The 14,009-nt window shown below is 40.4% G+C and overlaps 1 protein-coding gene across 2 annotated transcripts in view; it reads right to left on the reverse strand.

The window, feature by feature from the left end:
• Window positions 1-1,257: 1,257 nt before the first annotated feature.
• The window catches only part of LOC308107140 (neprilysin-like), a 46,955-nt gene continuing 34,203 nt past the window's right edge, over window positions 1,258-14,009 (reverse strand). For both annotated transcript variants that reach the window (XM_080459282.1, XM_080459283.1), the window contains exons 13-23: window positions 13,879-14,007; window positions 9,481-9,579; window positions 9,303-9,380; window positions 9,003-9,106; window positions 8,633-8,691; window positions 8,425-8,544; window positions 7,353-7,486; window positions 6,863-6,928; window positions 5,546-5,641; window positions 3,532-3,608; window positions 1,258-3,330 (exon numbers count right to left, since the gene is read on the reverse strand). In XM_080459282.1, the coding sequence (XP_080315408.1) occupies window positions 3,231-3,330; window positions 3,532-3,608; window positions 5,546-5,641; window positions 6,863-6,928; window positions 7,353-7,486; window positions 8,425-8,544; window positions 8,633-8,691; window positions 9,003-9,106; window positions 9,303-9,380; window positions 9,481-9,579; window positions 13,879-14,007 (1,062 nt within the window). In that variant the 3' untranslated portion in view covers window positions 1,258-3,230. The remainder of the gene's footprint in view (window positions 3,331-3,531; window positions 3,609-5,545; window positions 5,642-6,862; window positions 6,929-7,352; window positions 7,487-8,424; window positions 8,545-8,632; window positions 8,692-9,002; window positions 9,107-9,302; window positions 9,381-9,480; window positions 9,580-13,878; window positions 14,008-14,009) is intronic.

Raw genomic sequence — 14,009 nt, forward strand, 5'->3', positions numbered from 1 at the left:
GAAGGTGTTGACTTCAGTCTCAAAAGTGAAAAAGTGTTAAGCCATGCCTAAACGGCTCTCTAGGTTTGACATTGCCAATGATTTCAATGTGTGCTCTATAAAGGGGTTGAAATAATGCATTGTTTGCAGATGTAACATATTTATAAAATTCCTGCATAACGTGCGGTTTAAAATGCGCTCATTGACAAGATATGGTCTTATTCAGTGATGCAGAGCAAAATATAGTAAATCTCCTATTATGGTAACACCTTTACAGGTACATCACATCCAGAAACATATGCACACGCAAACCTTGTAAGGCTTGTCTCCGTCAGACTAAGCATGTTTTGAAAGATTTATTTTGAAAGAAAAAAAAAGAAAAAATGCTCCCGCAAATGATTATCAGTCATTATTATTGAGTATCTAAATACAGGCAACTGAGGTATATCTGTCTTTCTACAAGTGGAGTGAGTGGGAGAGAGAGAGAGAGAGAGGGAGAGAGAGAGAGAGAGAGAGAGAGAGAGAGAGAGAGAGAGAGAGAGAGAGAGAGAGAGAGAGAGGCTGACAGAAAGCCTGAGGGAGTGAGTGACAGTGACTAAGAAATAGAAGCTTGCACAAATGATTTTGAGAACAATACATCTGGGAACAATATAGAAAAACTGGACATGGAGGCTGATGCACGTTGCCTGTAGAAGTGGTTTAGACTCCCAGGGAACATCGCACGCCAGTCGTCGCACTCATTTCCATGTAAAAGGCAACAAAATGCACAATTAACAACCTTGCATCACTGCCTCAGTTACATTTCCACAGACAATACAAACGCATCAACTTCAATCCACTGACTTGATACAATCTCCTGATTTCAGAAGAAAACATGCACTTCTGAAAAAATTAAAATAAAAGTTTGCAGGGTTTAAAATGTATGAAATAATAATCACCCAAAAGATTACGATCAGCTGACTTGTTTCAAAAGCAAAACAATGTAAAAAAAAATTAAAAATAAATCAATGGATAATATTGTAATATGATTAAACCTAGGTAGATATCAATATGCTTGTCTTAAAGGGTGGTTCAACATTTTATGATTACACATGTCAATCTGTGATTTAAAATATTCCACTCTCGTACAAGTTCATGAAAAATAAATCTAACATATTGTCGTGGATAAATGCAAAAGTCAAATTTCTTTCTCTGCATTTACCATGCATGTTTTGAGTAGTATTATGGCACTCTCTAACACAGAGTATCTGTTAAAAACCATATTTCTTTTGCTGTTTTGTACTGATCACAGGGATACACCATTTTAAGACCAAGAGTCTTATAGCCCGATTCAATATTGGCTATAATGGGCTTTAAGTCTGTATTTATGTCTTTGTGTGCAGAAAAACACTGCACATCAGCAGCAAGCTGGCAGGACTGATTGGTTAACTTGAAGGAGGAAAGAGGCAGAAACACATGCGAGGAATTAACAATAGTGTCAGCTACAGAAGGTATTTCACACTCGCTACACCAACAATCTCATGGCTATCAAGCAGTCTCTGCAAAGAAAGTGTTTTAATCAACACCAAAATCTGACACAGGGAACTGCAGTGTTATTATTAAACCGTAATAACTTGCTGTATAAGTTTATATAATTCATTTGTTCTGCACAACAGAGAAAATAACGATTTAAATCAAGAGCTTGAATCAAATTTCACCCCCCTTAAATTTGAATACTGGATTCGCTACTGTTTTTTTTCTTTTCAATTTCATAAGATAGAAATGACTGTTGTTCACAGGAAGCAAAACATATCATTGTTCTTGTGCTTATTGATTTGAAATACCTGGTAAGCCTGCTTCTGCAACCCAACCTAAAGCCGAGAGGGAGACCCATCGCAGACGTTGAAAAACACAGCTATAAATCAGGTCAGATGTTGCCTTACAAATGCAAGAAGGATCCCACATCCATCCCACACACTGTGGCATACAGCCTTATTATTAACAACTGTTTTTGGATTGGGGATCAAGCCACACCAGGTATCAGCATTGGCACTGGGCCTGATTGCAGTAAAATATTGCAGTAAAAATAGTGCATATTTGTATTAAAGAAATACGATGCCATGTGTATTCTCTGTACCGTTGCTTGATAGCTGCTCTTGCTCTTCATAAGAGTAAGTGGGGCAGTTTTCTCTGATTCTCAGTTGAAAAAAGAAAGCATGTAAAAAAAGTCAAAGTACTTCTTTAATGATACATTTTCTCACCCTTTGTTTTCCCACTGATGCACTCGCACGCATGGTAGCACAACTGTAAGGCATACCAAATTGCTTGACAAACAGCAGGCGGGGATAATAAATGACTCACAAAGACTGGAAAACACATAAAGACATCCATTCAGGCAGACGCACACAGGACGCTCAGAGAACATATGAAAAAAGTCTGGTGTCTGTCGATTGTCAGCTCAGTGATTCATGACCAGCTGTCATCTTAAAGGCAAAAAACTTCATTTTGGTTTATTATCTTCATTCTGCTAATAGACAGCAGCCACCTGTCGACTGCAGTAAAGTTATTAACATTAAATATAGAACAATATTTTGTAAATATGTAATCACGGTTAAATAGTTTGACAAAATAAATTCAGATTTCCTGTTATAATTGACCTAATCTAGATTAGGCGTAAACAAAGAGTACAATATGAGTACATTGTCTATCGGCGTGTAAGTAAAAGGATAAAACCAGCTTGGTATTCTATGATAGACACACAGCTCAGTCCCACATACAGTACAGTGGTTCAGCCCTGGTACATGTACAGTGTATGAGTGGGTGAGTGGTGTATTCATATGCCAGTGGGCTGAGCGCATTTGTCTGTCTGCCCCTCTCTTGCCAACTCCTCGTATTCACAATCGCACTCACAAATACACATTGGCAAATGCAGAAATCTTCAGTAAAACAAGATGGGAGAACGGAGAGAGAAACAAAAACACAAGGAGTGATTGTATCCAGTGAGTAGGAGAATAATCAGGCTGATTGAATGAACCACAGTATCAAGGGTTGGGAGAGACAGAGCTCTGTCTGTCCGTGAGGGCACAGTCTGCCGCTGCCACCGTCCTCGGATGGAGTGCATACTGCAGAATCAGTCCACCAGCCATGGTCCATCCCGGAAAGAGTTAAGGGAAGCCTCCACTTTCCCCATAACCCCCCATGAGTGCTCCAACAGTCAGAGGGGGAGAGGTACAGTAGGGGGACAGGGAGGACCCATCCCAGAGGTCCACGGATCACCAGACACGGCAGATGTTGTCGGGGACCATGTAGCTGCTTTTGTTGCAGTTGAATGCTTTGGCAAATTCTGGGAAATTCTGCAGGGAGCCCAGTACCCTGCGAAACACATCCGGGAGAATGATGGTTGGAGTTGAAGCTGTTATTATAGGGGGTGGCGTAAAATTAAAATTTACATGGCGTGCCGTTTTGTCAAGGTTTTTTAAAAAGGTTTGATACAGTGTAATTTGTTTCCTGCCATATTTGTCCCCAGCAAGAGGCTGATTGATGATTTAGGAAATACGGCTGCTTCCAGTTTACCTGAATTTTCCTGGACTGTGTACATCTACTTTGATGGAGTTGACTGCCTGTTCTGGTCGGTGCGTTCCACACCACACCTGAACAAAGGGCACAGGACATGAAAACATACTGCGTTACTTCACAGCAATAGTGTTTTAGATACACTTCAAACATTTACAAATCTACTGTTTCAGTCACACTTGAGCGTGTCTCTCAAAAAATGCACCATGAAGGGGAACCAAACATATACACATTGCGCTGATGTATAAAAATGCATATATTTTTCCATACCCAGATATAACTTCACTGTCGATGAGCCTCAACCAGCAGTGGCTGTTCCAGAACAAACTGAGAATTTGTTCCTCTGGCTCTGGTCATCGTGCTTTTAGCCCAGGAATAGCTCTCTTTGTTTTGCTTTCTTCTCTTTTCTTTCTACTTTTCTCCGATACTCTCAAGTCCCTTTCTACGACTCTGAGAGTCAAGAGTCAAGACTTTTATATTTCCCAAGCATAAATCATAATTATACACATGCAGTGGAATGTAGAAGATAAACTTTGTATAAAACTACTGCTTATGAGGTAAATTCTATTCTATTCTATTCTATTCTATTCTATACACTCTGCTGTGTAGCTTTTTTTCATTTTGGTGACATTCGTGTGCGATGTCAGTAAAATATGGTAGTAATGTTTATTTGATTTAGCATAGCGCATGCTAAAAAAAACACACTTGCATAAATATATTGTGTGTTTAGTTTGCTTTCGTTTTGTCGGTGATTAACTAAGGATAACACGACGTGTATCATCCCATAGAATAAATGAAATCAAACAGGATCATTCCAATGAGGGTTTTGCATGCATTAGACCCTGACTACGAAAGAACCATCTGTTAGAGACTGACTCTTTTCCAAGGTTTCTTTGCTTGCATTTGCCATGGAGATATCTGATGAATTACCAAGCACCAACGAGCACAAAAAGAATTGTGAGTTGGACATGTTGGTGGAAAACATTCGCAAAGGTCATCATTTCATCAGGGCATCTGAATTTGGAAAAAAATTAAAATAAAAGCACAATATGGGAGGTGACCGGTTAGAAAGTCAGTTTTATGTTTAACACAAAAATATATCTTCGTGGCATAATGCAGTGAATCACACCGTGCGTCGTTAGGCGATGTGTTAGACATGCCTGATATTTCATATCCATGAAGGCAACATTGATAGTAGCGCTACTGCATCATCACGTTTACGGCCTTTATTTTATACATGCAACCCTTTGCAAAGCGTTAAAGCTCTCTGATGATACAAAGAATTGATCAATTTCTCGCTTCCCATTCGTTCTCTACGTCACACGCACCGCGGTTCATGCTGGGTGCGGCGAGTATCAAGCTTGCGGCGCGGCGCGATGTGTCGTCCTGGAGCGGCCCGAAGCTAATTTGCATGAACTGTAATCGAACCAACTTTATGTAAATGAGGCACAGGAAGTTAAGGTGTCGTAAAACGTCTAAACTGAATGCGGTTCAGAAACTTCACACCTTATTTCCTATCCAGAAATACTTTTCTTTGAAAGGTTTTGGCAATAAAAGGAAAAGTTTGTGACCAAGCTGCCATCTTGGTATGGTTTGAACTACAGGAGCAGAAAGCCCTTAGTGATGCGTTTGTCCAATCAGATGCAGCACGTTACTCCGTACCATGCTACATGCTAAAGAGTTTCTGGGCTCACACACCAGCGATACTGCAAGTGTTATAGTGAAAGAAACCTCCTTTTTATCTAGACACCGCAGAGTGGTCCGCAAGTACCACGCCCACCAAACACGCGATTCTCAGATGCGGCAAAACAAAAAAAAAGGCAGGGGAAAAATGTCCCTGTGGACATGTACCACAAGGAAAGGCTGAGCCTCTTTAAACCATGTCTCAATAATCAATTGACTATCCTGTCTTCTATCACTTTTACCTCTTCATGTTTCCATCAAAGTTGCAGCAAATGTTCATTCACATGTCCATCATTCAATAATGAATGAATTTAGTCAATCAACATTTTACCTGAGCAAAGTTCAGGAAAAACAGTTGATCATGGGAAAGATCAATGCCAGGCAGCGGTGGTTCCTCTCCGTGCTCCTTCACATAGTCCTTGTAAGCCTACAGAAAGGACAGTGCTGTATTACAAATCTTGTTTAACACCAAACACCTCAACAGCAATGCCTATTGCACTGCTTGTGATGTAAACACAAATCCAGTGGATGACATTTTCTGTTAGATTATTCAATTACTTGAAGGCATTTTAAAGTTCGGCATCTTATCGAAAGGATTTCAACTGTTCATGCACTTAAGGCAGTGATGGCTTAGAGGCTAGAGAAGCAGACTTCGGATTGGTAATTCACAGGTTTGATAGAATGGGTAAAACATAAATTTCCCCAAGTAGATTAATGAAGTAGGATAAGTTTAGTTTTTTTGGCAATGTGGCATGCCAAAGCCATTTATTCAGTTCAACTGGACTCCTGTGACGGAATGAGCTGATAAAGGAATTTGGATACACTGTCAAAAGTCTTGAAAGACATACAACCAATCCCATATGACCTCTTTGTTGCTGGATTCAGAGCATAACCTCTAATGCCGTTGGGAGATTTCATGTCTTGCTGTTTGATAAATCATCTATCCATCTTCTCTAGTCCTAATCCTAATCAAAGAAGTGGTGAAAGGCAATGTACACACTTGTTTAAGTTGTCGGTTAATTGCAGAGGCTAACGCAGCTTAAAGTCACCAATTCACCTGACAAGAAAGTCTTTGGGCTGAGGAATGAAGTCGAACGCAAGTCAACACAATCAGGCAGCAGGTTCAAACTAGGACTCTTCTTTCAACGAGGCGATAACGCTTACTATTTCACCACGGTTCCTTAGTGAATAATGTTGCCGCATTTAAATTGTAATTAATGTCGATTTTTTTTTTCATGTCATTTCTCCTCCAGCTCAGACCTTAGTCATAGCCACGGATTTACTGTGTTTGCAATGTTGTTATACAGTGAACTTGGCTCTACACGATCGGTTATGCTGCTCCGAAAGAACAACAAAAAAAAAAAAAAAAACTGTTCAAAACAAGCACACGTATGACATCATGGTTTATCTGAATCGGATTTATCCGTCATCTCGCTGTCTGGCCTCACCCATCGGTCAAAAGTGACAAAAACGAGCAGCAACATAATTTTCTTAATTGCTGTGTTTACAATAGCTAATGAGCCACTCGGTGACCTGCCAAAATTACTTGTCTATTAATGTTAGCAAGCAGATGACAATAAGCACAGACTGAATCCCCTCCCGTCTCTTCTGTAAACCAGACCTCTTAAACGAACCCCTGGCTCATTACCTGATATGCCTGTCGTATGCCTCCATTGTCAGCAATGTTCTCCCCGAGGGTGTTGTTGCCATTTAACTAGAAAAAGGATATAAGGACAGAGAACACAAAGATTGGCGGTGAAAAAGAGGCTGAGGGGGACTGTAATTTTTCCCTCTGTATTTCAGCAAAATCGCAGATAGCACTCTTTGGGACACAAGATATCATTTCCTCTGGGATAAAAGAAGCATTGTTCAAAGGAATAGCACGGACAGGAGAGCGAGAGGGATTGATATGTCAACACAAAGTATTAAAGACACCTGAAGCAGAGGCGAGATGAGGCTGCATAACTGGGAGGAAGAGAGAATAATGACGGACGAATAAGCTGGCACGAGAAGCAGGCGAGTGAGTCTATGAGATAAGGCACGGTTTATGATAACATTTCAAAGAAAAAAAAAAAAAAAGAAAAGATAAAAGTCTGAGGAAAGAAGATGAGGAAAGATATTTTTCTGCGGGAACATACATGCAGTCCATTGGCCAGGTCCCAAGAGAAGTTACCATACTGGTCGACAATGCACTTTGAGAGCTCCAAGAACCTCTGAGTGGAGTCTAGGGTCCACCAGTCCTTCAGGTCACCGTCCTTATCGTAGTTACGGCCTGAAAGAGAGGCCCGATGCATTAAAGGTGGACTTGTTTCAATCATCAACAAGAACAAAAGAGACACTTTCTCCACAAATATCCATTATCTTGTTTGCAGCACTTCAAACCCCACTAATGACAAATTACATATTTCCATTTCATTTGCGTCTCTGAATGGAGATGAGCATAAAGAGAGTCTTGACATTTCTGAAGTGGAACTTATTAACTTCTCATCACGCAGTGAAAATGACTGTCGTGAAAATGTTCTGAGGCAGATATGATATTAGTCTTTGTTCTCAAGTGGTACACGTTACCAATATTTCTCTGTACATAAATGAGAAGGTGCAACTGGTGTGATCAAAGGGACGGTATTAAATCATGTTACACCCCAAATGCTTTTTAATTTGGAGCAGCAATAGAACTCAAATTAAGCAGTGTGTACATCTTAATATAGTTTTAGCAATTGAAATACTTTTCTGTGTTTTAGCCACTTTGGCTGGTTTATCATTTATTATGTAATTTTAGACATTTTAACTGTTTCACCTTCTTTCGCCATTTTTAGCATGATATTCTACTAGTGGTTTAAGATATCTTAACTTTGATCTTCTTTGACTGTGTACAATTCATAGTTGTTTTAACCGTTTAAAGTTTTTTTTTCCAGTCGCAGGCATTTTTGGGTGATTTATTGAATATCTTAATGCTTTCAACATAACTTTTTTGTGGTTTGCTCATTTTTACTCCACATACCAAATATACAGGATCCACACTGGAAGGCATCAGGTAGATGATAAGTTATTCATTATCTCAGTGTGAGATAAGAGTCTCTTAGAAAAAGTATCCGCTGTGCAACCAAATTAGAAAAACAAGGTAAAACTGTTTATTTGCTCCGGAGCAGTGGTTTTGGTGTGGACGCTACCCCTGGGACGAGCTGCGAACAACAGTGTGGAAAGTCGTACCATTGTCATCAAAGCCGTGTGTGATCTCGTGACCGATGACCATGCCGATGCCACCGTAGTTAAGAGATTTAGCCTGGCCTTTGCTGAAGAAAGGAGGCTGAAGGATGCCTGCTGGGAATACTGATGCAGGAAATGACAAACCAAAATAAAAGCCTTGAAAAGCATTGAGTCCCTTTTCACTGTGTTTCCCAAAGTGCCTGTGGTTCACCTATTTGGTTCTTGCTGGAAGAGTAGAAGGCATTGACAACAGCAGCTCCAGTTACCCACCTTAAGAAAGCAAAACAGAGATAAAATTCACAGCAAGGAAGACTGAAGTATTTCATATTTCATGTCAAAATTAGTTAGCTATTGATAACCAGGCCAATATCAACATGCATGCAGGGGAAAGCTGAACTTTATGTATGAGTAGGAGTTTGTGTGGGAGAATGTGTATGCACTGTGCACCTTAAGCATCATAAACAACCTGGACAAAGTTGTTTATAATTGCGGTGCGATTTTAATTCCGAACATTGCGCCTTAAAAATGTTCATACATCTGAAATAAGCCTGTTAATTCTTCCCCACGACAGAATATCTTACTCCTCTTTGTTGACTTTGACTCTGAGTTTCCGCAGGCGTTTCTTCTGCACAAACTCTTGGTTCTGGAGGATGTTTTCAAAGTACTCCTCTGCACTGTAGCCCAGCTAACACCGACACACAGCAAGAGAAACCAGAGGATTAGCCGTGATGAGAGCTATCAACACTTGGTCATACATTCCACAGAAGGACTCATAAAAGCCAAGAATTGAAGGGGATCTCTTAATGAAACTGAGACACCGCAGCCGCAAACCTGCACATTAATTCACTTTGAGGAGGGGAAACACGTTTCCAAACACTCACATCTTTGTACTCGTTGTTGAGATAGTCATCATCCATGATGTTGTCAGAATAGCCGATCCGCTCTCGAATAGCACGGGCCTACACAAAAGTCAATGAAAAACATCTTAGGCATCAGATACCCTTAACTAAAGAATACTACATAATGCAGAACTATAATATTTTCATGTAGACTGAATACCTTCTCTTCGGCTGCTTTCTTTGTCTCTGAATCCATCCACGTCAAGTCGTCTAAGTTGCTAATGAACACCTCCCGAATGTCTTTAATCATTTCCTCCATCTGGTTAAACACATAAATACAGAGGCAAACAAGATTATCATGTATATTTCACTGACGTCCCTCCATTTTCTGTACTGTTTTGTTGCATTTAAATGTGTTCGAGCTGACTTTGAGTGAAGGCAGCACACACTCACATACCTATGGGTAATTTACAGCCACTATTTAACCTCAAAGGCATGTTTATGGACCATGGGAGCAGTATTTGGAGAAAAGAAAAAACACATACACGGTGGGAGAACATGCAAACACCACACAGAAAGAGCCCCAACCCATACTTGAATTGGAGACTGTCTTGCTATCAAAGCGCTTACCACCACACCACTGCGCGGCTCCAAAACGAACAAATAATATTCAACTACAGATCGTCAAAGAAAGCTCGCCTGTCAGTCAAGGTGCACAATTTCTGCAGTGTGGGAGTTTTTCTCCAAAGGTCTACAAAGCGGACCCAGTGGAAGGCACACCAAGCTATGCTGCAACATACCAAGCTACTCAGTCATAAAAATACACTTTCCTCTGTTAAGCCTCATTATTACAGAGCCACAAATCAATGAAGAACCACTCGAGGTTACACACCCATCGTGTAGGAGTCTGATGACCTTGGCTAACATCTCTCGAAGTGAAATGATTTGAGTGAGGTTAATATGACATCAAGTAGGTTTATTCATCGATAAAGTTTAGTCAGGTAATGAAAACCATACATCCATCACGTTATGTGATAGTTTGGCATCTCAAAGGTGGCTTAATTTTGTTGTATTGCAATTCTCTGCATTGCATATCTGCTGTAGACTGCAAAACTACAATTGCATTATTGATAATGTTGCTGATTTACATGTTTTAAAAATGTACATGTCCATATAATGCATGCAGCACTTTGCAGCTGGACTATGGGTTGCTAAATGGATCCTGTGCCTTACAAATATCAATCACACAGGAGATAGTAGATTAGAAAAATAAGAAGCAAAGTAGGTCTTACACAGATTAAGCACACAAGTGCTTTCATGTTCATAAGCATATCTACACATGCGGTTTTTGGAATGCGCAATAGTTTTACGATTTAAGTTTTCTATTTTTATATGCAAATTCACAGAGTTGGGTATTCCAAAGTCCTCATCAAAAGCTTGCTTTTCAGTGGGAACGCTTTGGCTTGGGTTTAAAGTCTGTGTAATCTATCCCTCTTGAGTATTTACAAGAATGTTGCTGCGTCCGCGAGACAGACAGACGGGCCGACGCTGGCATAATGTTGTGAAAACCATGCAGTGTTCAAGGGTCATTAGGGTGTCTGTCTGTCTGTCTATCTGTCTGTCTGTCTGTCTGTCTGTCTGTCTATCTATCTATCTATCTATCTGTCTGTCTGTCTGTCTGTCTGTCTGTCTGTCTGTCTGTCTGTCTGTCTGTCTGTCTGTCTGTCTGTCTGCCTGCCTATCTATCTATCTATCTATCTATCTATCTATCTATCTATCTATCTATCTATCTATCTATCTATCTATCTATCTATCTATCTATCTGTCTGTCTGTCTGTCTGTCTGTCTGTCTGTCTGTCTGTCTGTCTGTCTGTCTGTCTATCTATCTATCTATCTATCTATCTATCTATCTATCTATCTATCTATCTATCTATCTATCTATCTATCTATCTATCTATACAATGGAGCACTCAGGCTGATAACAGAATAAAAGCAAATGGAAAATGGGAAAAATATTTTAAACAGCATGAGTAGTAAAGGTCACCCTTTCAGATTGCACTAACCGCAGTTGAACCAAAGGCGGCCCAGCATCTCATCACTTCAGCAGCCCTCTCACTAACACTCCGCATGACCACTCGGACATCACGCTGCGGTTCACCACAAACCGGCTTGTTTAAAAGCCTTTTAGCATACATGAGATTATGGTGTATGCATGCAAATGCCGCTCAATAAAATAAACATTTAGTCCTTTCAGTGAAAGTTTGTGCTTGATTTTATTCCTCTACCAGGCGGGGTAGTTAATTAGCTGCATTCTGGCCACCGCTAACCAGAGCTCACAAAGTGAAACGCTGGCAGTGGGCTCAGAAACACATGAAGACTAATGAAAACCAATGAATACAATGACGGCGAGGCCGGACGGTCCAGATGGATGAGTCCTGGCCGGTTGGAGATTGGACGCTGAACTGAAACATGGGCACGGATAAGGTCTGGTAATGATCTGAGCTGGGATATTGCAGAGTGAGGGAGGTATGTCCCTTTAGGGTCCCTATGAAACCTGCAAGTTATGAGTTCCTAAATGACCATTTGGAGTCATGATAAAAAAGAGAAAAGGGTAGTTTATTTTAGGAATATAATGAACTCGTATTGGTGATGATCTGCTGCAGTTCAATATATCTCATCGAGAGTCACTGACAAAAGTCACTTATCCATATAATAGGAACAGCAAATATCAAGTTGTTGGTCAAGCAGAATTGGAAATAGCTCATAGGAAAAGCAAAGCCTTTTATATCCTCTTCATTATGCTCATATAAAGGTTTCTATCAGCAATTGAGTTTCATCATTCATTTATAACAGAATGGTCAGAACTCACTTTGAGAAAAGTGTTGTTGCATACAAACAACATCAAAACATTAAGTCATATTGCATTTACAAAAGTAGTATTATTATGAGAACTGATTTCTTATGGTTTGGGAATGACTCAGATACCTTCTTGATAAAGCTGATAAAGATTCCTCTCCTTCATCTTACCACAGACATTTTCCATAATGTTCATGTCGTGGTGACTGGGCCGGCCGGCCAACTATTTTCCACTGTTCTTCATTTCTGCGATCTGTGGGCCTTGGCAAATGCAACAAAATTATTTACGTGTTGTCTATTAAATGAGCAGTTATTTGGCTGTGAGAGAATTCAACAAACTGCTCATGTAGATACAGGGATTTCTGGTCACCAGTGGCACTGCTGCCTTTGAAAAAAAGGGCTGAACCAAAGAACAGTCCCCCTGAACAGATGTGTTACAGGATCTGCCTGAACCGGGATTGTCCTAAACATCACCAGTTTATTCAAATCATCTTCGTATCCTCTCCATTTGACATTTGGATACATTTAAGATGTCACCTTTGCAGCAGACTTGGTCTTCAGGCTCTCTGTGATCAGTCCATCGGTTTGTGGCTGAATCTCTGGCATGTTTTTAAAGGTCAGTTTGCACCTCAAGTGAACATCTAATCTCCTTGGGTTCTTTTCACACAAACCTTATATTGTGTTCATTACAGTGTATGTCACTGGTGAAGCTCTAATCCGTGATAGGTGGAATTGTAGACTAGCAAGACAATACTTTTGTCCCTGTGCACATCGGCTATATTTTGCACCCAGTTATTACCATAAAAGCCATGAACCATGTTGTGTAAAGTATGTTTGATTTCAAATGATGGTATGTGCCATTTAAGTTACTGATGCAACAAGACTCATGTCAATGTCAATGATCCCAACTGTTCAACTGTAGGAAGAAAGAGAGCATCGGGAGAAAACCCATGTATGCATTGGAAGAACATGCAAACCACAAACAAGCTAAAGTTAAATTATTTACAACATTTTGTAAACAAGGACTGTAATACAGCTGGAATGCTCAAGATGGTCTTAGTTACACACCGTATCTGAAATCAATCTGCCTGGCTTGAAGAGCTGCTATGTGAGCAGTGAAGCATGTGTGCCAGCTGCAGGTTAACTCAACAAACTTATACACACACATACTGTATGTATTTGTGGACACCGATGGTGAAATGGACTCACATTCTCAAAGAGACGTGTGTAATTTTTCACAAAACGCGCACACACAAGCACGCCAACGCACTTGTTAGGTTTCATCTGACTGCTCGAGTGGGCAAAAGTTGCAGGAGGAAGATGACAGAGATTAACGACATTTGAGACACTCAGATGTAAACGCTCAATCTGAGTCGACATACACTCAGTCACATGCCTGAACTTGCACACATGTACGCACGCCCAGGCACACGTTTAAGTTTTACAGTGTGGGTGGTGTGATCATGAGAGTGGGGACAACATGTTCCGCTGTTTCCAGGGGCGAAAAAAGACAAGACAAAACAGTAGCCTGGTGAAGACACAAGACACAAATGTGACAAAAATGTGCACAAAACATGTTATTTCCCTGATGTATTATTACAGAATTCCTAAACCACCCCCCCATGTTGTTTTTATAATGCCCTGTGGTCAAATGTCCATTATTAGGCCCACATGTCAGTAAACAAGAAAGCATAACATCCCCGAAATAATCAGAATTGAAATCGATTTACCCCCAATAACCAAAATTTGACCCTCTACTAACCAGCTCTTTACTCTTTTCAGAGAAGGCCTCTGTCACATACAGTCGTCCCACAGCATTGTCCATGTTGTTGTTCACGTACAGTACACACTGTCGCCACACGGCTGCCTCCGACGTGGTACCAGACAGAGCCT

Source organism: Lipophrys pholis, assembly GCF_963383615.2.
Source record: "Lipophrys pholis genome assembly, chromosome: 3".
Taxonomy (NCBI): Eukaryota; Metazoa; Chordata; class Actinopteri; order Blenniiformes; family Blenniidae; genus Lipophrys; species Lipophrys pholis.